This window comes from Vidua macroura, chromosome 16, assembly GCF_024509145.1.
Source record: "Vidua macroura isolate BioBank_ID:100142 chromosome 16, ASM2450914v1, whole genome shotgun sequence".
In the NCBI taxonomy this organism is placed as follows: Eukaryota; Metazoa; Chordata; class Aves; order Passeriformes; family Viduidae; genus Vidua; species Vidua macroura.
The window spans coordinates 14,784,233-14,807,109 of record NC_071586.1 but is presented as its reverse complement, the minus strand read 5'-3'; the positions used below and the strand labels follow the sequence as shown (position 1 = coordinate 14,807,109).

At 51.0% G+C, this 22,877-nt stretch overlaps 1 protein-coding gene across 2 annotated transcripts in view; it reads left to right on the top strand.

Annotated features, from left to right (window-relative positions):
* CACNA1H (calcium voltage-gated channel subunit alpha1 H) overlaps window positions 1-22,877 on the top strand; it is a 111,812-nt gene that overhangs the window by 42,102 nt on the left and 46,833 nt on the right. For both annotated transcript variants that reach the window (XM_053992164.1, XM_053992163.1), the window contains exons 9-11: window positions 19,303-19,454; window positions 21,133-21,318; window positions 22,329-22,446. In XM_053992164.1, the coding sequence (XP_053848139.1) occupies window positions 19,303-19,454; window positions 21,133-21,318; window positions 22,329-22,446 (456 nt within the window). The remainder of the gene's footprint in view (window positions 1-19,302; window positions 19,455-21,132; window positions 21,319-22,328; window positions 22,447-22,877) is intronic.

The window sequence follows — 22,877 nt, the reverse complement described above, 5'->3', positions numbered from 1 at the left end:
CCCTGAGCTGAGATTCGCGCTTTCAGCCGGCAAAACTTGTTCTCTCTTCCAGATTTCTGCAGGATCCAATTTTCAGGACTCGCAGTCTGGCAGGATTTGAGGAAAACTGACTCCCCCAGCCCAGGCTGGGATGTGAAAATTCAGCCCGGTGTGTTTGTGGCTGTTGCGTGGATGGTGTGAGCCTCCTGCTGCCCTCAGGAGTGCTTTGGGCTGTGCCAGCTGCACCCCGAGCTCTCCCTCCCCTGCTCCCTCTCCAAGGTCCCAGCAGTGAGAGGACAACTCTCCCCAAGCCTTGGTTGGATCAGTGGAGAACACATCAGTGATGGAAATTCTGCTTTTTCCACAGCTTGGGGATAACCTGAATTCTGTCCCCACCTCAGGGACGGGCTTTTCCTGGGGAACTTTGGGAAGGAAGGGATGTTTTCCATCCATCCATCCATCCATCCATCCATCCATCCATCCATCCATCCATCCAGGCCCTCTTGCTGTCAGGTCAGCACCAGGTTGGGGATCCCCCCTGGTCAGAGCCAGCAGCAGCTCCCACGTGGAGATTTCCACCTGGAAGGTGTCATTCCCACCTCAGAGGGAATCGGGGATCGGAGGCAGGGTAGCAGGAAGTGGCGGCAGGGAAATTCCAGGTGTCCTGGCTCGCTGCTGGATCATGGTCATGGATAAACTGCGTCCTTCCACACGGAGCCTCCTCTCTCCCCCTTTTCTCCAATTTAAGGGCTCCTCCCCTGCTCTGTTTTCCTTCTCTTGGGATATTTTTTTTTACTATATAAGGGAAAGAGATCCCAGAGATCCTTCCCTTCCTGGGCCTTGGAGCAGACAGGAGCAGCACCTCAGCAGGGCAGGGCTGAGGTCATAACTCACCCCAGCGCTGGCACCCCGGGCAGATCCAGAGCAGTGGGGGCTTTGTGCTCATCAGCCATGGGAATATCCCAAAATTCCCTGTGGGACTGCAGGCACGTTTCCCAGTGCCTGCTTCCCCTCACTTCTGCCATCAGTTGTTCTCTCTGGCGAGGGGTTGGGATAGAAGGGGACAGTGACAGGCAGGCAGGTGACAGTGACAGCTTTCCCTGCTGCCTGCACACTGGGGGTGTGCTCAGTCCCACAGCGTGCAGGACCCCCCAGATGTGGGGTTTTTTTCCATCTGGATCCATCCCCAGTGCCCTGATCTCCACACAACCCCCTCTCCAAAGCCCCGGGGTGGCTGCAGCCAGGATGTTTGAGTTTCAGCTGGCAGGTAAAATAAACCCAGCAGGATCCAGCCCCCAGGGGGGGAGCAGAGTGCTCCTGGCAGCTGCATTCCATCAGGAATGTGTGGGAATGCCAGCCAGGCCCTGCTGCTGGGACAGTGGCTCTGATGTGCTGCAGGGTTGGCACCGTGTGGCCGCTTTGTGCAGAGGGACGCGGGCACAGAGTGGCTCCCTCACCACAGAGGGGCTTTTGTTGGGTCTGGGCCTTCTGCTGCCAGCCAGATCTCTGCTTTTCATCTGGGACTGGCTTTGGGAAGAGGAGGCTGAGGGTGGCTTTGAGCAGGGGAGCAAATCTGTGTTCCACAGGCAGCCCCTGGGTGACAAAGGACAAGTCCCAGGCACAGCTCCAGGGTCTGCCCGGTGCCAGCTGTGATCAGGGACCCCAGAGATGTCACAGTGCCCCAGGCAGGTCCCTCCAGCAGCTCCCATCCTCCCAGGAGCCTCCAGGAGAAGCAGGGACAAAAGCAGGGAGAGCAGAGAGGGAATTGGGGAAGGCTGAGGCAGGAAAACTTTGGCACCTTGGGAAGCAAGGAGTGGCTTGGGTTGACACAGGAGGGATGGAGCTGCTGGAACACCATCAGCTGAGGATGTTTCTGCATCCATCTTGCATTTCCTGGGATTTTTTTTTTTTTTTTTTTTTTTTTTTTTTTTTTTCTTCCCTGAGACCAGGATTGCAATATGCTCTGTGCCAGCCAGATGTGCCAGGTGGCCTTTTAGGAAATATTCCCTCACTGGAAGGATGGTTAAACACTGCAAGGGGCTGCCCAGGGCAGTGGTGGGGTCACCACCCCTGAAAACGTTGGGAAAATCAGTGGATGTGGCATTTCATGATGTGGCTTAGTGGTGTGTCGATGATCTTGGAAGTCTTTTCCAGTTTTAGTGACTTTGAGTTATTGCAAGGGATGATAAAATCGGGAATGGGAGCAGAGCCTTGCACCCCTAAAGCAGATGAAACTGAGAAAAACGTTGTGAAGGCACGGGGGGAGCAGCCAGGTGGGATTAAAGATGCTCAGGGTGGCAATGCAGCCCCTTCCCCCGGGCACCTGAGCAGCTCCATTCCCCCTGCTGCCAGCCCAGGCAAGGATTCTCCTCAGCTTTTAACCAGTGAGATTTCCCAGAATGATGAGTGAAGTTGAAAATGTCACCCTGCCAGCTCCTCCTGGGGTTTGTGTCCCAGGATGGGGATGCTTTTTAGGAGTGGGGTGGAAAGCTGATGCGAGAGGAGCGAGGCTCTTGGAAATGAGGGAGGTTTGGCATCCCTGCTCACATTCTTTTTCCAGCTCTATTTTTGTTTGCACTGTCTGGTTTACAGCCCTAAAGACAGCCTGACTCCCAATTTGGGAAAAACACTGTGCACAGGCCTCGGAGCATCAGTGGCAAAGCTTTTTTAGAGCAGGGAGGATGGGCCAGGAGACCACTTTCCCAGGAGTTTTCTCTCCTGCCTGATCCCTGTCCAGATTAATATCTCCTCTCTCCCTGTCCTTGTCCTCTCCTTGTCCCACACGCAGACAAATCTGAAAGTTGTGACTGTAGTAAAAAAGAGAAAACAAATCCAAAAAGAAAAAAGAAAAAAAAAAAGGAGTTAATTTTATATTCTCCAGAGGGAATTGGCTTTGCTGCAGACAGATGGATCCTGTAATTCCCTGTCTCTCGACATGACTATACATGGATTGGTTCTTTCCTTTGGATTGGGGTGGGGTGGGAGGCCAGGGGGTGCTGGCAGCTCCCAGAACTGCACCTGGAGCAGAGCTGGGATCGGGGGCACAAATCCCTGGCTCTCTGTTCCCCAGGCACACCAGGCAGGAATTTCCCAGCTCTGAGCTGCCTCAAATCCAATCAATAAACGGGAATAAATGAAACCACTGCGGAGAGAACAGGATATGGGAGAGAATCAGCATTTTCCTTTGGTTCCTGAAGGGTTCAGGGGCAAAACATCCACCCTGAGGGCATCGTTTGTCCCGGACTAAGAGTTGAAAGTCCTTTGTGGAAATGATTTTGGGCCAGAGAGGCCGAGAACAGCGTGGGTTGCTGGGCAATTATCTCCTCAGAGTGACCTGTGAGTGCTGCAGAGCCTTCCTGGAGCTGGCAGGAGCACGGATCAGCACCTCGGGTGGCTCTGGAGGAGCTCCTGATGTGCTGCTGCGTGTGCCAGGGCGGCTGGGCTGCAGGCTGGGCACAGCCAGAAATCCCAATTTGTGCCTCTGGAAGCGTCAGAGCCAGAGGTGATGCAGGGGAACGACTCATAACCCCCCCCCCCAAAAAAAAAAAAAAAACAAAAAACACTTCTGCGAAATATCCAAAGAGTTTCCCATTTTTCTGCTTGTCTCCCTGGCTGTGTCCCCACCTCTCCAGGCTGGAATGATGGGATTGGCACCCCTGCCAGGCTCCCAGCACACACAGACACCCCAGAGCAGCAGGGATCCCTCCCTGGCTGCACTGGGGGGAGTCTGGTGGCTGGGGGATGTTCCTCAGCTCCCTCCTTTCCCAAGAACAGCTTTTCCCTCTTCCCGAGGCTGAGTTTAACCTGGAGAGGGTGATGGACAGGCAGGCTCAGGCTCCCAGACAGGTAATGAGGGAAGGAAACCATGCAGTGCGTGTTTCCCACCCAACTTGCACAAGTCCTTTTGTATTTCAGAAATTATTTGAAAGCCGTGGATTTCCTCCCACTCCTTTTTTTTTTTTTTTTTTTTTCCTTTTTTTCCTCCCCTCCTCCTTGCTCGTCAGGGTGTAACAGCAGAGGGTTTCATCCACATTTGATTTTTTAACTCTGACAGGAAACCTGAGTGCTGGATTTATGGCTGCAGCTGTCACTCCTCTGCAAACAGGCAGGGAAATGAAGGTTAACAAGTTTGGGCTCGGGGGAAAGCTTGTAAAACAGCCCTGCAGAAGGCTTTGTGTCATCACACCCGCCTGAAGAACAGATCTTTGCCGAGGTTCTCCAGCCCAGGGTTATTTATCATCATCTGCAGTGAATATTTTTCTAATTGTATCTCTGAGCTGGAAGCTCTCGAAACCCCAAATTGAATTCTTTTCCCTTGTTTGATAGGGAGGGGAAACGCAGCCTGGGGAGCCTGGGGGACTGGTTTGATGCTTTAAAAAAACCCACAGTGGCACTGGGCAGGCTTGCTGCAGCCATATGTTCAAATCCCAGGGGGGAGCAGTCACCAGGAGGCACAGGACGCTCCAGAACATTCCTGGTGTGTTCTCCAGATGTCCCCGTTCCTGTGGCTGAGGGCAGGGATGCTCTGCCTGTCCCCCAGGCTGCCCAGTGTCCCCTGCCAGGCTGGCACTGTCCCCTTGTGCTTCCTCAGCCTCCCGTGGCTGAAGTGTGAAGCCCTGGCTGGGTGATTTTAAGGGAGGTTTGCTGAAAGGAGACAAAATAGCTCCTGAGTTTTGTTTAAACGAGGAATTTGGCCTGGAAAGTATCAGATCTACTCGGGAGTGGTGTGCTTGGAGTAGAAGGACTTGTTAGAGCATGTGGCTGTGTGTCTTTAGGGTCGCTGCACTCTGCTTTGGGCTCTGTGTGGCTCCGGGGAGCTGTGTCAACAGGATGTGAAGTTTTGGCCGTGTCCCTGGACTTTTCTGTGCCTCAGCCAGCCCGGAGAGGAGGAGGCTGAGGGGAAACTCCTCGGGATCTGCAGCTCCTGGGATCCAGGGAACGGCTGGAGCTGTGCCAGGGAGGGCTAGGTTGGATTTTAGGGAAAGGTTCTTCCCCCAGAGGGTGCTGGGCACTGCCCAGGCTCCCCAGGGAATGGGAACAGCCTCGAAGCTGCCAGAGCTCCAGGAGGGTTTGGACAGCGCTCCAGGGATGCCCAGGGTGGGGTTGTTGGGGTGGATGATCCCTGAGCCTCCTTTCCATCCAGGATTGATATTTATGATTCCACCATTCCGTTTTGGGAGCCAAGCTGGGAGCCTGTTCCCTGCAGCTCAGAGGCAGCAGGTCCCCACTTCCCTCCTCACTCCTCTCTCCCAGCCTTTGCTGCTCCCCCAAACCTCTGCCGTGCCCACTTCTGCACCCGAAGGTGCCTTTGGGGTTTTGTTCAGCACCTCCACTTTGGGGTTGTGGAGTGCAGGGCTTGGACTTGAAAAGGAGCTCGAGGAAAGCTTCAGTGGGATCAGGAGTCGGTCCAGCCATAAAAGCTGGGAGAGGAAGCAGTGGGAGCTCTCAAAGGCAGAGATGCAACAATTTCCTGCCACGTGAGCTCGGGATGAGGCTTTTATGCCAACACAAACTTTACCTGGAGACGGTTTGGAGGGAGACAGACTCGGTTCTGACTCTCGCACAGAAATCTGGATGAGCTCCTCACCTGGGAGGAAGCTGCAAAGCTGCTTTTTGATGTGCCAGCCACTCCTGCACCTTGTTAACACATCTGTCTCTCAGCGTGACCTCTCTTAAAGGGTTTAAACGCTGATGGATTCATTTGCTTTTGATGTCTGGGCTAATGAAGTGCTGGGTCTCCTCTCTTTCATTTTCCAGTTCATGGATTGAGGCTCAGGAGCAGCCAGGATTGGAGCTGGGCTTGGTTTGCAGCTGGCTGAGGGACAGGTTCACAGGATCACAGAATAATGAGGTTGGAAGAGCCCTCTAAGATCATCAAGTCCAACCCATGCCCCAACACCTCAACTCGACTGTAGCACCAAGTGCCACATCCAGTCTTTTTTTAAACACATTCAGAGCACATCCATTTAAACACATTCCACCACCTCCCTGGGAAGACAATTCCAGTACTTTATTATTCTTTTGGTGAAGAAATTTTTTCCTAATATCCATCCTGTACCTTCCCTGACGTAGCTTGAGGTTAATTCGGGCTTGCCTGCCACCGACTGAGGATGCTTCCCTGGCTCTGCACAACCACCTGAGGCAACTCCTGCCCGGGGCTGGGCTCCAATAAAAGCCACCACGAGGCAGGGGAGGAGGAAATTCCGTGCTGTGCTCAGCTGTGCAGGGGTCAGGGTGCTGCAGCAGCAGCCCGTGGTCACCAAGGCAATGCCAGCTCATTGCTATGGAAACACTCGCCACCTCCTCCAGCCTGCCTTTCAGCAAATAATTGCTTGAGATCCGCTGTGGATGCCACAAATAAAATCATCTGGCAGCTTTTTTTCAGCGCGGTCTGCCTGCTTTGGGAGCCCACGAGGAGGATTTCCACGTCAGGGCAAGAGTTTTTGGGAGCTCGTGGCTTCCCCGGGGGCTCGGTGTTTGCACGGGGTTGGTGGCGGAGCTTTAGGAGTTTATGAAAGCCACCAGGCAGGAGCTGCAGTCTAAATTCTCTCACTCCCACTCTCAAATTCAACCTGGTGCTGCCTGTTCCAGCCCTGCCTGGAGGATTTGGATTGGTTTGGCTCTTTCCTGGGAGCAGGGGGTGGATGCAGGCCCTGGAGCAGCTCTGGTTCTGTGTCTGCTCCTCGTGGCTCTCCCTGCAGGAGCTGCTTCTTCACTTCTGCCACTCAGAGCCACGGCAGGGCTGGGAAAAAAAACAGGGGAGAAAAAAAAAAAAACCTTGATTGGGGCATGGAAGAGAGAAAGTTGCAAATGAAATAATCCCAGAATAATTAGGGTTGAAGGGACCTTGAAAGGGATTTTGTTCCATGGGCAGGGACCTTCCACGACCCCAGGCTGCTCCAGGCCTGTCCAGCCCGGCCTTGGGCACTGCCAGGGATGGGGAATCCAGGGAAATCCTGGTTTATTTTGCACAGCTGTCCCTGCCTGCCATCTCCTCCAGTGCAGGGGGTTGGCAGAGCCCGGCATGATTGGAGAGGTGTTGTTATTGCTGCCCTAATTAGTGGCAGGTAATTAATGTTCATTAAGAGCCCCCTCTGCCCAGCTCACCAAGGCTGAACTAACGACCCCCAAAACCAAACTCACCCACTCCTGCCTGGGGAGAGTCTCAGGTGTTCACCAACCTCACACTAAGAGAGAACTGCAATAATTTTAATTAGTGCTGCTGTTGTTAGGGCTAATCCAGCTGAATGTCATTATTTTAGCAGTGATTTTATGCCATTATATCAAATTAGAACCACTGATTTTTATTTTTTCCTGTATCATTTTTTTCCCATAACCATTAGACCACACTGAAATCCAGGGCAGGCTTGGGGGTGAGTTATCATTCCTGCAAAAGGAATCTGAAAAATCCCATGGAAAGTCACCTCCTCTGTTTGAAATCCTGTTTTCCAGACCTTTTTCTTCTTCTCCCAATGTTAGGAATAAATATGGCAAGAGAAGCACAGTGCAAAGCCAGCACTGTGATTTCTGTGAATATTGGTGGTGGTTTCATAGAATTTCATTTCATGGGAAGTTTTTTTTTACCAAAAAGGTGAAAATGTGGGAGCACTGGGCCATCTCCAGGCTCTGAAATCAAGAAATTCTGCCAGGTGCAAATCCTGGGCCTGGATAGAATTATGGGATACAAACAGGGGTGAGGAGCAGGACTCACTGAGCTCTCCTGCTGCTTTTTGCTCCCTCTTGGAAATTCCAGGCTTTCACTCAGTGCAGTGTCCAGGTGATCCCACTGTGCTGAAGGACAGCTCCGCCTTGGAATTCCTCCCTGACCTCTGATGTTCTTGGAATTCCTCCCTGACCTCTGGAGTCCTTGGAATTCTTTCCTGACCTCAGGTGTCCTTCCCTCTTCCTTGGAATTCCTCCCTGACCTCTGATGTTCTTGGAATTCTTTCCTGACCTCAGGTGTCCTTCCCTTTTCCTTGGAATTCTTTCCTGACCTCTGGAGTCCTTCCCTGCCTCAGCAGAACAAGCTGCTCTTGTCTCAGGGAGCAGGAGGGATGTCGGTGCTTGCTGTTTTTTTTTTTTTTTCAATTCCTTATTTAATTTTTTATTGTTGTTTTTTAATCTTTTTTTTAAAATTTATTTTATATTTTTTTATTTTGGTTTTCTTTTAATGTTTATTTTTAAATTCCTCAGGCACAAGTGGCCTGCAGCTTCTCCTGAGAGCCACGGAGAGCTCTGCTCCCCGCTGGAGCTGCGCCAGGGGAGGTTTAGGTTGGATTTTGGGGAAGATGGATTTTAGGGAAGATGGATTTTAGGGAAGATGGATTTTAGGGAAGATGCCTGACACCTTCCCTGGAGAAGAAGTCGGAGTGCACAGGGTCGGCTTCTCAAGGCTGTTAATTTTCTCTTCTCTAGAACACGTTTTCTCAAGGAGCTGGGTCTGTCCTGCAGGTCAGTCTGTGACAGACTCCCCCCCCTTGGGCTGGTGTTCACATTTTATACCCAACCCTCCGTGTGCCGTGGTTACAATAACGTGCCAATGTCTGTCATTGATGTTGGACAGTGTGTCTGTGCCTTAAACCAACAGAAAAGTGTCACCAGCACAGCGAGACATGGAGGGCAAGGAGAAGGAGAAGGAGGTCAGGACACACCCAAATCTCTCCATCTTGTACCCCTGAACCCCATTCTAAAAAGCCCAAAAATTCCACTTTTCCACCCTGTGTTAATTCAACTGCCACACTGCTCAAACCCTTGTGGATTGTAATTCCTCACACAAAGTTGGCAGCTTTTTCCCACTAAAATCAAAGCCACAGGTGTTTTTGACTCTGTGCCAAGGTCCCCGAGCCCCTGCCAGGGTCTGGAGCCAGCCAGGGCAGCCAGAGGGACGTCCTGGATTCCCACATCAGGGATGCACAGATGGGATTTTTGCAGTGCCTGAGCAGGGCAGGAGCTGGACTCTGCTCCCTGCGTTCCCTCCCGGCTCAGGGCATTCCATGATTCCGTAATTCCCGAGTTTAAACGGAGCAGCAGCTTCTGGGGAGCCGCTCGCTCCCGGCGCCAGCTGCACGTGCTGGAGGCTGCTGGCAAGCACAACCTCTGCTTTTGTACCTTTTTGTCTTTTTGCTTTCCCTTTCTGATCCTGCTGGATGGGCTTTAATTGCTGCTTTAGTCTGGTGGCTAAAAGGAGGGATCAATAATTCACTGGGAAGAACAGCGTGGAGCTCCAAGGTTCCCATCTGCCTGCTTTGGCTGAGGGCTGCAGCACCCTGGGCTCTCACAGCTTTGTGTTTTCCCAGACAAAAAAGGAGCTCAGGATGGTTGCTGGGGTTGCTTTGGGTTTGCTGGAGGGGAGGAAAGGTGGATTTCCCCTGGATTTGTTCTCTTGGCTCTGTGTTGGATCTGAGCAGGGAGGAGCTGCTGCCTGGGTTCCAGGTGTGGGTTTGCAGATGTTCATTTCCGTGCTCTTAAACCTCGGGATCTTCAGCACTTTGGGAGCGTTTCTCTCCTTGGGAAGTGTTATCAAACTTGGGGCTGGACCAAGTGCAGTCCAGTCTTGGGAGATAAAAGGGCTGGAGGTTCCTCCAGCTGTGCTGTCCCCTCTGGATGTCCCTGAACTTCACCAGCCTGTGGAAAACGTGAGTTACCCACCCTAGGGATGACTTGGATCCCAGGATCCCAAGGGATCTCTTTGATCCAGTGTCACAAAAATCACAATAAACAGAGCTCACCTCAGCTGCTCCATCCCCAGGCTCTAAGGCAGGATCAGCTGTTCCCATGTCAGGGTGCTCAGAGGTTTCCTGGCACTGAGAAGGTGAACAGCCCTGGCTGATTGGGATTAGCTGGAATTGGGATTGTTCAGCCTGGGGAAGAGGATTTGGGGTCAGTGAATTGTGGCCTTTCGGTGCCTGCAGGGAATCTGCAAGAGAGATGGAGAGAGATCTTTTACCAGTGCCAGGACAGGGGGAATGGCTTCAAACTGACAAGAGGGGCAGGGACAGATGGAATATTGGGAAGGAATTCCTCCCTGGGAGGGCGGGGAGGCCCTGGCACAGGTGCCCAGAGAAGCTGTGGATCCCTGGAAGTGCCCAAGGCCAGGTTGAACGGGACCTGGAGCACCCTGGGACAGTGGGAGGTGCCCTGCCCATGGCAGGGGTGGCACTGGATGGGCTTTAAGGTCCCTTCAACCCAAACCATTCTGGGATTCAGTTTTCCAGAGGGAAACCCCTAAAGAGCTCCCCGTGCCCAAACGAGGCACACACCCAGCTTTTCTCCTGCTGCCCTCCAACATTTTCATTTCCTTTTTCTATTCCAAGACCCTTGAACCTTTTAAAACCTCTCCCACTCTTCTCCCATCTCTTCACCTCCCACTTGGGCACTCAGAGGTCGGGTCCAGCCGCCGGCTCCCATTTTTTCTCAAGAATTACCCTCTCCTTGAACTCATCTCCCCCTCCAGCCTCTCCAGCTCCTCTCCTGGGCTGCACAGATGACTAAGCCGAGGTTTTTTTTTTGAAACACAGACTAAACACATCCCCACCTTCCTCCCCTGCAGTGCCCCCCTGATGTGTTTCATCTCCCGATGCCCGCGGATCACCAAAGTGCATTTTTCAAAGGGACTCTCCATAAAGCTCTATTAGCAGGGGATGAGTAATGGCTTGACAAACCAGATCTAAGTGGCCCCTTCTGAATCATCTTGGCAGTAATAGGGGGAGTGTGTCCCTTTTTTGATTAAATATTTCCAGTGCCATTAACTCCGCCGAAGTAAACAACTTCTATTGGGTTTGCCTGCTAATGACAACCCAAAGGTCTTTGATCCCGGGGTTTCAGAGAGCCAGGGGCTGGATAAAGATCATGGAATGGTTGCTAAAGTGTCATCAAAGAGCTGGGAAATGGTTCTTTACTCTCTCTGTGTGCGTGTCCTGCCACCTTCAGTGCATGTGGTGCCGCCTGTGATGGGCATCTGGAACCTCTTGGGCAGCTGTGGGGTGTGGCTGGAAGATTTTCCCAAGAAAAATCCATAATTGACCCTAATTTCTTGTGCAGATTCCTTCAGGCTGGGTCTCTGTTGCTCAAGGGGCTGTAGCATGTTCCCTGGGTTTTGTGTGTATCCCAGTCTTAAATATTCCAGCCCTCCATATCCCAGGACTCAGCTCACACCTAAAAGGAAAAGGTAGAGTCTCGTTCTTCTTTGGAATTAATGAGATTTGAGATCTCTTCAGCCTAAATATAAAGCTATATTTATTAATATGTATTTTTAAAGGACCATAAATCAGTAGGAATGCTGCATTCTATATTTTAAAAATTAATTCTTTGTGGTTAACCAGCCAAACAAAGCTGATTTCAGGCATTGTGCTGATGATTTTGGGGCCATTAATTATTGACTTCAGCGCAGAGCATGGTCAAGAACAGCTTTGCAGTGGGCAGGAACGCTGTGGGTAGAATTCCTTGTGTGAATGTAATTTTTTTTATGACGAGGGAGAAGCCAAATTTCTTGGATGAGAGTCAGCCCAGGCCCTGCTCCGAGCTGTCCGGCCAGCAGATCCACTGGTGCTGCTCAGCATATGGATGGGAATGATTCAGGCTGGATGAATTCCCTGGATTTTGGCCAGAGGCTTTTAAAGGAGCCAAGGCCACGCAGGGTGGGATGGCAGCAGAGAGAAACCTGCTCCTATTTCCAGGGAAAAGGCTCCAGTAACAGGTTCTGGGAGGTTGGGAAGGGGCCAGAGCATCTCCTGGTGGATGCTCCTGAGGGTGATCCCTGCACCCAGCACTGTAGGCATTCCACATTCCCATTTTCCCTCTCCTTCCTGCCAGTGGGACCAGTGTGCAGAGTCCAGTTCTCCCAGCTGCTCCTGGGGCTTTGCTGGAGCCTTTCCCTGCTTATTTGGAGAGCTGGCTCCTTCCTGCTGTGACTTCTCATTTAATAACTGAACCTGAGCACTGCTGGCCTGCTTTGGGGCATTGTTTTAGAGGGTTTGGGTGGGTTTTTTTCTCATTTTAAGGCTTATTTTTGAGCCATCTGTCGCTCCAAGTGATCCTCCATCCGGATATAAGCCAGCTGATTGCCCTGCTTTCCCAAACAGTTCTGCTGATAACGTTTCAGATTGCCCAGGCCCCGTCCTCCAGAGGCTGGAGGAGGCAGCACTTGATCTAATCTTGCTTGGCATTTATGTCACTGGAAATGAAATTGCATTTTGCTGAATGAAACTGAGAAATGGGAAAGTAATACTGCAAATATGTTCTGCCACGTGGGATCTCCTGCCCAGGAAGCTTCTGAGGGAAGCTGATCATCCCAGAGAACAAACTCTGCTCTGTGGTTCTTCCTGCAGGACAGGGAAATGTGGCATCCAGGGATTCTTCTGGACAGAAAACACTCCCAGCCTGGAGACTGGGATGGGTTGGGTTGGAAGGGACCTTAAAGCTCATCCAGTGCCACCCCCGGGGTCACCTTCCACCATCCCAGGTTGCTCCAAGCCCTGTCCAGCCCGGCCCTGGACACTTCCAGCTTCTCTGGGAATCTGTGCCAGGGCCTCACAGGGAACAATTCCTTCCCAACATCCAAACCTGAACGTGAGGGACTGGCTCAAAAATCTTGGGGAGTGCAGGAGAGGCTGAACTCTGCTGGTTTTGGGGTTTAGTGCTTCCTCCACCCCCCAACGTCCCGTGGGCAGCTCGAGGAAGGAGGAGATTTTTGCATCTGGGTATGGAATCATTAACCATGGAGCAGAGAGTTAAAAGGAACTCTGCAGAGCATTAGGAGATCAAGCAGGTCAATTGAAAGGAGGAGAAATTACCATCAGTTATCTTCAATTAAATTGTTATCGCTCCACATGAAGGATCCCATTTAGGGGGAGGCATAAAACCTGAGAGCGGAGGTGACTGAGGGAATAAATTCCCCATTTTTCATTCCAAACCCAGAGAGGGAGCATCCATCAGCAGGCACAAGGAGGAGATCTCTTTTTCCTTCTGTTTCCAGCCTACTTTGAAGCAGAGCCCATTTGGAAATCTCTCTGTGATACTTTTTTTTTTTTTTTTTTTTTTTTTTTCCCAGTGGAAAGCACAAACTCCTTAAAGCCACAACTTTTAGGAGAGGCTTTAATAACAGAGAACCCCTTCTTGAGTAGGACTTGTGCTTCTGAGAGGTTGTGGTTGTGTCTGGCTGTTAAATTTGGGGCAGTGGCACCCCAAAATAGCAAAATATCTCAGTTTCCAGGGCTGGGATATCCTGGTTCAAGTCCCTGATCCCTTTCCAAGGCCAGAGAGCAGAAATAACTTTGAACTGCACTCATGAGCCTGGGAAAACACCACCCAACCCCTTTTTTTTTAGGAAGTTATATCTCATAAAGGAAGGCAATTCCTGTGGTCTGGATGGACGAAACCAGTTTGAAGTTGATTTTCAGACATGAAGTGTCCAATCTTGTAGTAAATAAACTTCAACCAAATGGTTTACACAGGAGATATTTTCAGATGCAGGAGTTGAAAAGCCGACTTGTGTTGTTCCTGGGGCTTTTTGGGTTTGATTTTTTTAAAGGCAGGGAATGCAGAGGAGGGAGCAGCCAGGTCTGCAATTGCTCGGGGGGCTCTGCTTGTTTGCCTTGCCTGGTTGTTTACTTACCTCAGAAATATCAGAATTGCTCCGTTTGATCTTTGACAAGCAAAGAAGGAGAGAAAAATAAAGGTCAAAACGGAGCCTTCATCTTCGCTGGGGTGTCACTTACATCCCCTGACAGCTCTGCTTCCTCTGCCTCCTGAAAGTCCCTGGAAAAGGAGCTTTTCCCAGCCTGCTCCAGAGGCAGGGGGATGACACAGCTGGAAATAAACCCCAGCAGACTGCAGAGAGCAGGGCAGGCTGTCCCTGCTGTGTGCAACTGAGCACAGAGTCCCTGCTGGGAGATGTCACAGCTCCCCTCCTTCCCTCTTCCTGCTCCTGGGAATGCTCACATTTCTCCATGTGAGGGTGGGGCAGAGGTTCCCAGAGAAGCTCTGGATCCCTGGAAGTGTCCCAGGCCAGGCTGGACAGGGCTTGGAGCACCCTGGGCTAGTGGAAGGTGCGCCTAGGTGGGACTGGATGGTCCATGAAGTCCCTGAGTTCCTTCTCCTCTCCCTGCATTCTCTGTGGGTTTTAATTCCCTGCCGTGGGGCTGCAGACAGGTGAACTCTGTGGCAGTGGAAAACCTGGTAATTGGAGAATTATAATTGCCCAAAAATGAGGTGAGGGGAGGAAACGCGGAGTGCCCGGGAGGCAGGCAGCGATTGACAGGTCATTACTGTGCCTGCTCAGAGCCTCTGTGGGCTGAATGAACATCCAAAGCAGAAAAGCCAACATAAACAAGTGCTGCAAGTCCCATTGACAGCTTTAGGCTCGGGACTAAGAGCAAAAACAACCCAAGTGCAAAGGATGTTTATGAGACTCAATGTTCTGGGTTTGTTTACTGCTCCTCGGGGCTCTGCCACTCTCAGATCTCCCGGCTCAGGAAAAGTTGAGCTGCTTTGGAGGGGGATTTCTGAAGGAAAACAACATTTTTAACTCTGGAAACTTCCCTGGTCATTCAGCAGGAAGGAGGTGGTGTGGAAGAGCCCTTTTCTCCACTGGGAGGGATGCAGGTGTGAATATTTTAGAGTTTCAGAGCAGAAAGGTGTTCAGTTGTCCTGCTGGGACTGAGCCTAAGTTATGTAAAATAGCAGCTGGTGGATGCAGCAATCAAAGGAGATGAGGGAGAAGGTGGGCGAGAGGAAAAAGAGGCACAAAGAGATCCCAATCCTTGGAGAACTGCTGGAATTCAGGTGCACAAAGAGAATCTAAGGCTGCAAATTCCACCCTTCATTGTCTGCTTGGAGGAGCCACGGATAATTGGACCATGATGGGTTTCTCTTTTATTGGATTCAGTGGTTCCAGGAAGGCTCTGGGCTCCTTGCTAAAACCACAAGTGGCAGATTCTCAGCTTCCCAGGTTTTCAGACCTAAACTATTTAGGAAAGGATTTTTTTTTAATTTTTTTTTTTTGGTCTGTTTATCTGAACTTGGAATGAACCGTTTGAGGTTTGTCCCTAATAAAAGCATAGTTTGGAATCGCTGGAATATTCTGCAGCATAAATATGGCCTTGAAAATGGGCAGAGAGGGGATGTGTTTTGCCTGCAGTCAGGGCTTGCTCTCATTTAAACTCAAGGATGCTGAAATCTTCCAAACTGATCCCACCCAGCTCCTGCCCTTCCCTTGAATAGTGGAAAATTTAATTTAATCCTGCAGCCCAAGGACGGCTTAAATCTGAAATTCTAAAGTTTAAACTCAATCTGAACTTTTTTGAGCATTCCCTGGGATGTGCCAGTGGGACTTGGGGTCAAACCATTCTGTGCTGGCTTTTGGTGACGGTTTCCAGCGTGGCCATTCCCATTCCAGCCTCCACATCCAGACTGGGGGATCCTCATGCCAGCATTGCCAATCTTCTCCCATATTCTGGGGATTCCTGAGCATTCCGGATCCTCCTGCAATTCCACGTGGTCACATTTTTGGCCCTGGAATCCTGGACTGATGTTAAGGTCAATAATTGCAGCAGCAGCAGACGTGGAGATCCCCAGAGCTGCTGGGGGGTCCTGCTCACCCTCTTTGTGTTTGGAAAAGGAATTTTTTCCTGGTGCAGCTTGGAGCACAATGGAGGGCAGGTATTTTCCCTGCCAGAGTTGAGTTTGAGGCTTCAAAAAATAATTGGCAAAAAGCAAAAACCTCCACTTTAGACCAACTCTCCTGGAAGTGCCTCATTTTGCTGCCAAGCTTTGTTACACATCCCGATCCGAGCTGCATTTCGTGACAGAACCACTGCTTGAGCCAAAAGCCTGAAGTTTCCAGCTCTGAGCAGGTCAAAACGAGACACTGCAGCAATTTGAAAGTGTTGTTGCAATTCCGTTTTCTCCCAGCCAGAAAGTTGGACGAAAATAATCCTCGCCATGAAAAGCTTTGGTTTCGGCACAATCAACGATTTGTTTCACCCGGAGAAAAAGACTCCTGGAAAAATTCCTGCTCTGGGATTGGCTTTAATTCGGGCAAAACCAACAGTGGCTCCTAGTGGCTGACTGCAGGGGAATGGCCAAATCCATCTTGAGTGTCCCTTCCTTGACCCTCCTCGTGGATCTTTGCTCGTCAGCGAGCGGGAGGAGCGGGAAATTTGCGCTGCGAGCAATAAACCATCTCAGAAGGCATAAAAACATCCCCGTTTCCCGGGCTCCCGTCGGTGTCAGGAGAAGATAATTACACTGGAAGGCTGGAGCGCTGGATGTTTGGCTCATCTGCTCCTCAGCATCCACTCCAACAATCCCCAAGCTCCCAGCAGAGCTTGGCCGCCGTTCAGGGCCATCCGTCCTTGTCCGTGCCCGGCGGGTCCTGCCTGGTGTCCCGGCAGGATCCTGCTCCAACATCCCTGCTCACAGCTGGCCCTGTCATCACATTAGTGCTGCCTGCCTCCAAACGCCATCCCAGAAGGATAACGGAGATCCCTGAGGTGAGATTTTGCAGTGTCAGCCGTCTGTCAACCTTTCCCGGGCGTCCTGCCGTGCTCCAATCTGCTGGATCAGCTCCTGGGCACAGCTGCTGACGTTCCAGGCCACCTCCTTGTCCTCTCCTGTCCCTGTCCCTCGTGGCCTCTCTCCCCTCCCTGACGGATCACTGTGGATTTTCTCCCGGATTTCAATAGGGAGCGAAAGTCACGGCGCTGGAGACAAAGCAAAAAGGGCACAAATTGGCAAAGGAAATTGGGAAACAAATTCAGGATTGGCTCAGTGCCAATCCGCAGGAGAATCTTGGGTTTCCCTAAGGAAACTTGGGGTTTTAGGGAATAACAATGTACAAATTCATTTTATTTGCCCTAGGGTGTTTTTGGGGTTGTTCAGCTTTTCAGACTCGACACTGATTTTTTTGGTGATGACTCTGAGGTTGTTTTATCACGATGCACTCGCTGACCTTTGAGGTATTTTCCAACCTTAGCGACTCTGTGCTGCTATATCCACATCATTCCAGGACTGGGGATTTTGAAGTGACCACCAGGAAGCCCAATTTCCATGATGGAATTGTAACTCTTGGCAGCAGCAAGGGGAATTTGGATAACCCCACACTACCTTTGCCTTCAGTGCATGAGGCTGCTGCTCCGTGGGAGAGGACGAGGTTCTGGGAATAGCAGTGGGCAGCTTTTCCACGTTTCCCGGGAAAAAAGTGCTGGGAAACAGTAGGGAAAACAGAGCCACCCCAGCAAGCTGCAGATTCCTGTCACGAATGGTGGTGGCTTCAGCAACAGGATGAGAGGAAATGGCCTCAAGCTGCACCAGGGGAGGCTCAGGTTGGACATCAGGAGGAATTTCTCCATGGAAAGGCTGGTCAGGCCTTGGAATTGCCCAGGGAGATTTGGAGTCCCCATCCCTGAAGGTGCCCCAGGAATTCCTGGATGTGGCACTCAGAGCTCTGGGCTGGGGACGAGGTGGGGATCAGGCCCAGCCTGGCCTCGATGGTCCTGGAGGGCTTTTCCCACCTCAGTGCTCCTGGGGTTCTGTGTGATTCCTTGCTGACGATTGCCATTCACTTCCCAGCCTCAGCCGGCCACCCACACCCTGCTCCAGGAGCTGTGCCTGCAGGGACACGAGACTTTAATGAATTATTTTGCTCCTTGTCAAGAATTCCCTCGTCCAACCCTGCCGGGGGGGACCCTGGACGTGCCAGGTCCTGACAAAGCGCTCGGGGACGGTGCCAGCGCCGCGTCCTGTCCCCGCTGTGGCTTGGAGCAGGACAGCCTGGGAGCCTGCAGGGCTATTTTAGGATCAGTCTCTGTGGAGAGCTGGTCAAATTCCACCCCAGAGCAGCCCTGAGCCTCTGATGAGATTTTTTTTTTTTTTTTTTTTTTTTTGCCTCTCCTCTTGTCGGTTTGGCATTGTGAGGGGAAGGAATAGGATGGATGAGGGAATGGGGCCCTGCTGCTCAGGGAAGGAACTGCAAATTTCCCAGTCCTTCCCCCGTATCCCATGGCAATCCGAGTTTATGGATTAGAACCTGGAGCTCTGAGTGCTCTCCCCCCGGATAAATGGTTGAGCAGCAGACAGACGATTGCAGGGAGTAATTTAGCAGTGAATGATGGCTCATTAGCAGCCCACGGGCTGGAGGGGATGTGTGGGCTCTTCCCAAATCCCAGTTAACTCTTTCGCCCTCTCCTTCCACTGCCAAGGGTTGGATTTGCTGAGTGTGGAGCTCAGTGTGTTACAGAGCCTCAAGGAGTGCAACATCATCCCCCAAAACCAGCCGATTTTTACCCCCCTAATGAGGGATGGGGAATAAAGGAAATTATTATCAGTCCAGGAGATGAGTCAGATATGAAAATCACACTTTTTTCCCAGACAATGTTATTACACTGAGGAAAAGGAAATGAAAAATACTCATTTTGTCTCACAAAAGAGCAGGCCTGGAACTAGAAATGCTCGTTGCAGAGCCGGGTGCTGTTGGAAGGAGCAGCTCCAGAGAGGGAGCAGATCAATCCCACCTTTTCCCATTTTTCCTGCCACGTTTGGGAGCCTGGGTGCTGGGCAGGCTTTGCTGCACTTCCCAGGAAAGGAATGGAATGTCTGGAAGCAAGGTGGGAGCCCGAGGGAATGTGGTGCTGGGATAGAAAAGGGGCATGGAAAAATCTTGGGTTTCAGCTCCATTAAAATCTTGTGCACCCAGAGAAACTCAGAGGTCCTGAATGCAGTCCTGGCACTCAGGGCCACGCTGCTGGCACTTAAAATCTGCTGGTTTTAGGAAAGACCATTTTGGGGTTTTGGGGGGCAATTCCCAAAGGGAGATAAGCACCTCAAGAGACATAAAACTATTGATCCCACTGACTTTAGGTGTATTTTTTTTTTTCTTAATGCTCTTAGGAGATGTCTGGAAGAAAAATGCTTTGTTTTAATGAATAGAGCTGTGATACTCCTATATCATATAGGAATATCCTGTATCCCTATATTGCAGATTCCATAAAGTTCTGCTGGAGTCAGTGCAGTAAAAGCAGAGTGATCCATGTGAATCCAGGCAGATTCCAGCCTGGATAATTCTGCCTTGGAACCGTGAAAAAACCCTCTCCTTTGCTTAGCTTAAATTATTTTTGGGTTGGGCACAGTTGTTCTCCAGCTGCTCCAGAACTGGGCCGGGATCCTGTGATTCCAGTAAAACCCACAGGGAACTCCAGGAGGTTTATCTGGTGTTCCCCCAGACACTTCTTTTTTCTCCATGGCTCTCCAGAAGGAGCACAAATCCCAGTGGGAGGAACATTCCAGCCTTTCCCATTTTCTCTGACCGCGTTGCTTTTCTGCCCGTAGCCAGACGAGCTGACCAACGCCTTGGAGATCAGCAACATCGTCTTCACCAGCATGTTTGCCCTGGAGATGCTCCTGAAACTCCTGGCCTTTGGGATCTTTGGCTACATCAAGAACCCCTACAACATCTTCGACGGCATCATCGTGGTCATCAGGTCCTTCCCCCGCCGTGGCTTTTCTGCTGAGGGTTCAGAGGGGCTGGGGAGCGGGGTGGGGATCTATAATAATGCATAAAAATGAGTAAAAATGCGTAAAAATGCATAGAAATGCGTAAAAACGTGGCGATCCCCAGATATAGGAAGAAATGCTGATGTCTGGTTCCAGATCAGAAGGCTGAAGGATAGCTTTATTAAAACTATACTCTATTTAAAGAGAGACTATCCTGTTCTACATACTTACTTCTTAATTACCTATCTAACTAATTTACAAACTCATGGCTCTGCTGAGAGCCTGAGCCACAGCTGGACCCCACTGGTCACTGACCCCAAACAACCTTCACCAGAATCCAGCCCAGCAATCACTGCAGGTGAACAATCTCCTCACCACATTCCACATGGGGAAAACAAAGGAGAAGAGATAAAAGATCGTTTTCTCTTCTATCTGTGCTTCTCCTGAGAGACAGAATGATGTCTCTCTGTCCAGAGAATGTGAATGTCACAGGGATGGCAGGGGAAATTCAGCTTGGATGTTAGGAAAGGGTTTTTTACTGAAAGAGTGGTTGGGCACTGGAACTGTCTGTCCCAGGATGTGTTTAAAAAAGGATTGGATGTGGCACTGGGTGCCATGGTTTAGCTGGTGAGGAGGTGTTAGGGCATGGGTTGGACTCGGTGATCTTCAAAGTCTCTTGCAAACCTGGTGATTCTGTGACTCCACGTGTTAATCCAGGGTTGGGATGTGCTGTAATTGTGCTGGACTTTTGGATTCCTGTCCTTAGGAGGGCTGTCCAAAGTAAATCAACCTGGCAGATGGAGAGGAAAATCTATTTATGCCACACATCTGGCACTGGGGTGGATTTTCCACTCAAGCGCAGCGTGGCTGGTCCTGGGAAAGGGGTACTGGGAGTGTCCATACCCCAGCAGGGCCCTCCCTCTCCCAAATGACCCCAGCTGGGCTGGGATTGGGCAAGCAGGAGGGGAAGGGAGGGCCCTGCTCCGCTGTGCTCCCCAGGGGACACTGTCCCAGCCACACCCCAGGGCTGGGATCCTTTCTGGTCACCCCTCAATCAGTAATTTGGGGCAAAGAATTCCAGGGACACAGAGATGTAAACCAGGAGAGTGGCCTTGGCACAACCCTTTGATCCAGACAAGGTTCAAGGTTTGGACAAGTCAAGGTTCTGAGCAAAGGTCATTCTGTGGTCTGATCAAACCAACGCCCCTAAAAATCCCTCTGGATGTTCTGAAGGGAGATAAATACCTCAAGAGACATAAAAACTATTGGTCCCACTGACTTGAAGTGGTTTTTTGTTTCCCTAATTCCCTTAAGAGATGCTGGAAGAAAAATGTTTTGTTCTAATATGAATAGAGCTGTGCTGATAGTCCTATACCACAGGAATGGATATTCCTGGGACAAAATCGTGATCCACGTTATTGTAGTGGTGCAGACATGGAGAACCTCGGGAGAAAAAAAGGGAATTAAGGAGAAATTTTGGGGAAATGACCCCAAAACCAGCTGTAAAGCAGACCAGCCGTGCCACCAGAGGCGCGACCGCACCGCTGGGGAGCGAAGCTGCTTCCCCAGGAGCAGGAAAGGAGCAGGAAAAGGGGAGATTCTTGGGGGGATCAGGTGCCAGGGAGCAGAACCGGTGGTGCTAGCCGTGTGCCCGTGTCCCCACAGTGTCTGGGAGATCATCGGGCAGTCGGACGGGGGCCTGTCCGTGCTCAGGACGTTCCGGCTGCTCCGCGTGCTGAAGCTGGTGCGCTTCATGCCCGCCCTGCGCCGCCAGCTCGTGGTGCTCATGAAGACCATGGACAACGTGGCCACCTTCTGCATGCTGCTCATGCTCTTCATCTTCATCTTCAGGTATTTCTTGGTATTTCAGGTATTTCAGCTCCGCCTCCAGGCGTCGTTCCGCTTCGGGATGGGGACACGCCCGTGTGGGGTGGGGGCGATGCCTTGGGAAGGCTGAGCTGGAGCAGAGGCTGGGCAGAGCTAAAGAATAAAGCAGGGATTTGTTAAAAGTGTCTCCTCAATGGATGCATCTTGGGCAGCACCAGAGCCCAGCCAGGGCTGCACCCAAGAGGAACCAAAATGGTCCCAAAATGGACTCAAGGTCTCTCACTGGGATCAGCTCTGCTCCATTTGCACCTTGCAGTTCATTGTCCCATTCCAGCTTTAGCCCCTGCAGTCCCATCCTGCTTGTTTTTCTCTCTCCAGCCCACGCTGTTTGTGCTCCTGGGCTGAGGTTTGGATCATCTGTCCTTGGTGCCCAGCTGGAGCAGGAATTGTTTTGTCTCCCTGCTCTGTGCACAGAGCTCAGCATCCCCTGACATGAAGCCCAGACCCACCCACTGAAGCAGCACAGAATGTGAAAAACAGAAAAGCCAAAACCTCAGGCACCAGGGGGAGAGCTCACAGTGGGATATTTACCCCTTTCCAGCCTGTTTTTCATGGAATGCCGTCATTCCAGAGGTGAATGAAGGATGCAAACAGTTAATAATTGCCCCTCAGAGGCTCCTGAGCTGTGCCTGTCACTGCCTGGACCATACCAGTGTTAGATTTGGGGTGGAAGTTGTGCAGATTCCAAGATTTCTGTCTGTGTGACCCTCTAATGCCCCTCAGAATCCTTTGCCTGGAAACCAGGGAGCTGACAACATGGTTTGTAATTTTTCCAGACAAAGGAGATCCTGGATTTTCCTTCAGTGCAGGCAACTGGGATGAAATGTGAGGCAGGAGAACCGAATTGCGGGGTCAAAAAAAAAAAAAAAAAAAACCCACTGGGAGTGGAAAAGTATCCATAAAACCCCTGCAATCCTCCCTGCAACCACATTTCACCCAGGTGTTTCTTCCATCTCCCTCTTTCCCCACTCCAGCATCCTTGGCATGCATCTTTTTGGGTGCAAGTTCAGCCTGAAAACCGACACGGGAGACACAGTTCCAGACAGGAAGAATTTTGATTCCTTACTTTGGGCCATTGTGACTGTGTTCCAGGTAAGCTCTGTGTCCTCAGGGATGTTTTAAGAGGGAACATGAGGAGTTTTCATTCCACAAAGCTCTTCCAGGAGATGTGAAATTTGGAAATTAGGACAGAGATGGTGTTTCTGGGTCTAAAAGCCCTGATGGAGAAGAAATCTACTCAAAATCAGCACTGTCCGTATCTCTTATCAGTAAAAGGAGAGCATCCACTCTTATTTTTCCTTTTTGCTGTTCATCCTGCTCCTACTCCGCAGATCTCTGTCTCCTTCACTGCCTTTTGCAAACAATTCTGTGTAACTGGGGGTGACAAACCCCCTCCCAAGTCAGAGCTGGAGGTGCTGGGGAAGCCTTGATATAAAAAGTTGTGTTTCCTCTGCAGCCTGGTTTGTGCCTGAAATTCCTGGCAGGTTCCACAGCAGAGGAATCAGCTGCTGTTTCAAGGATAT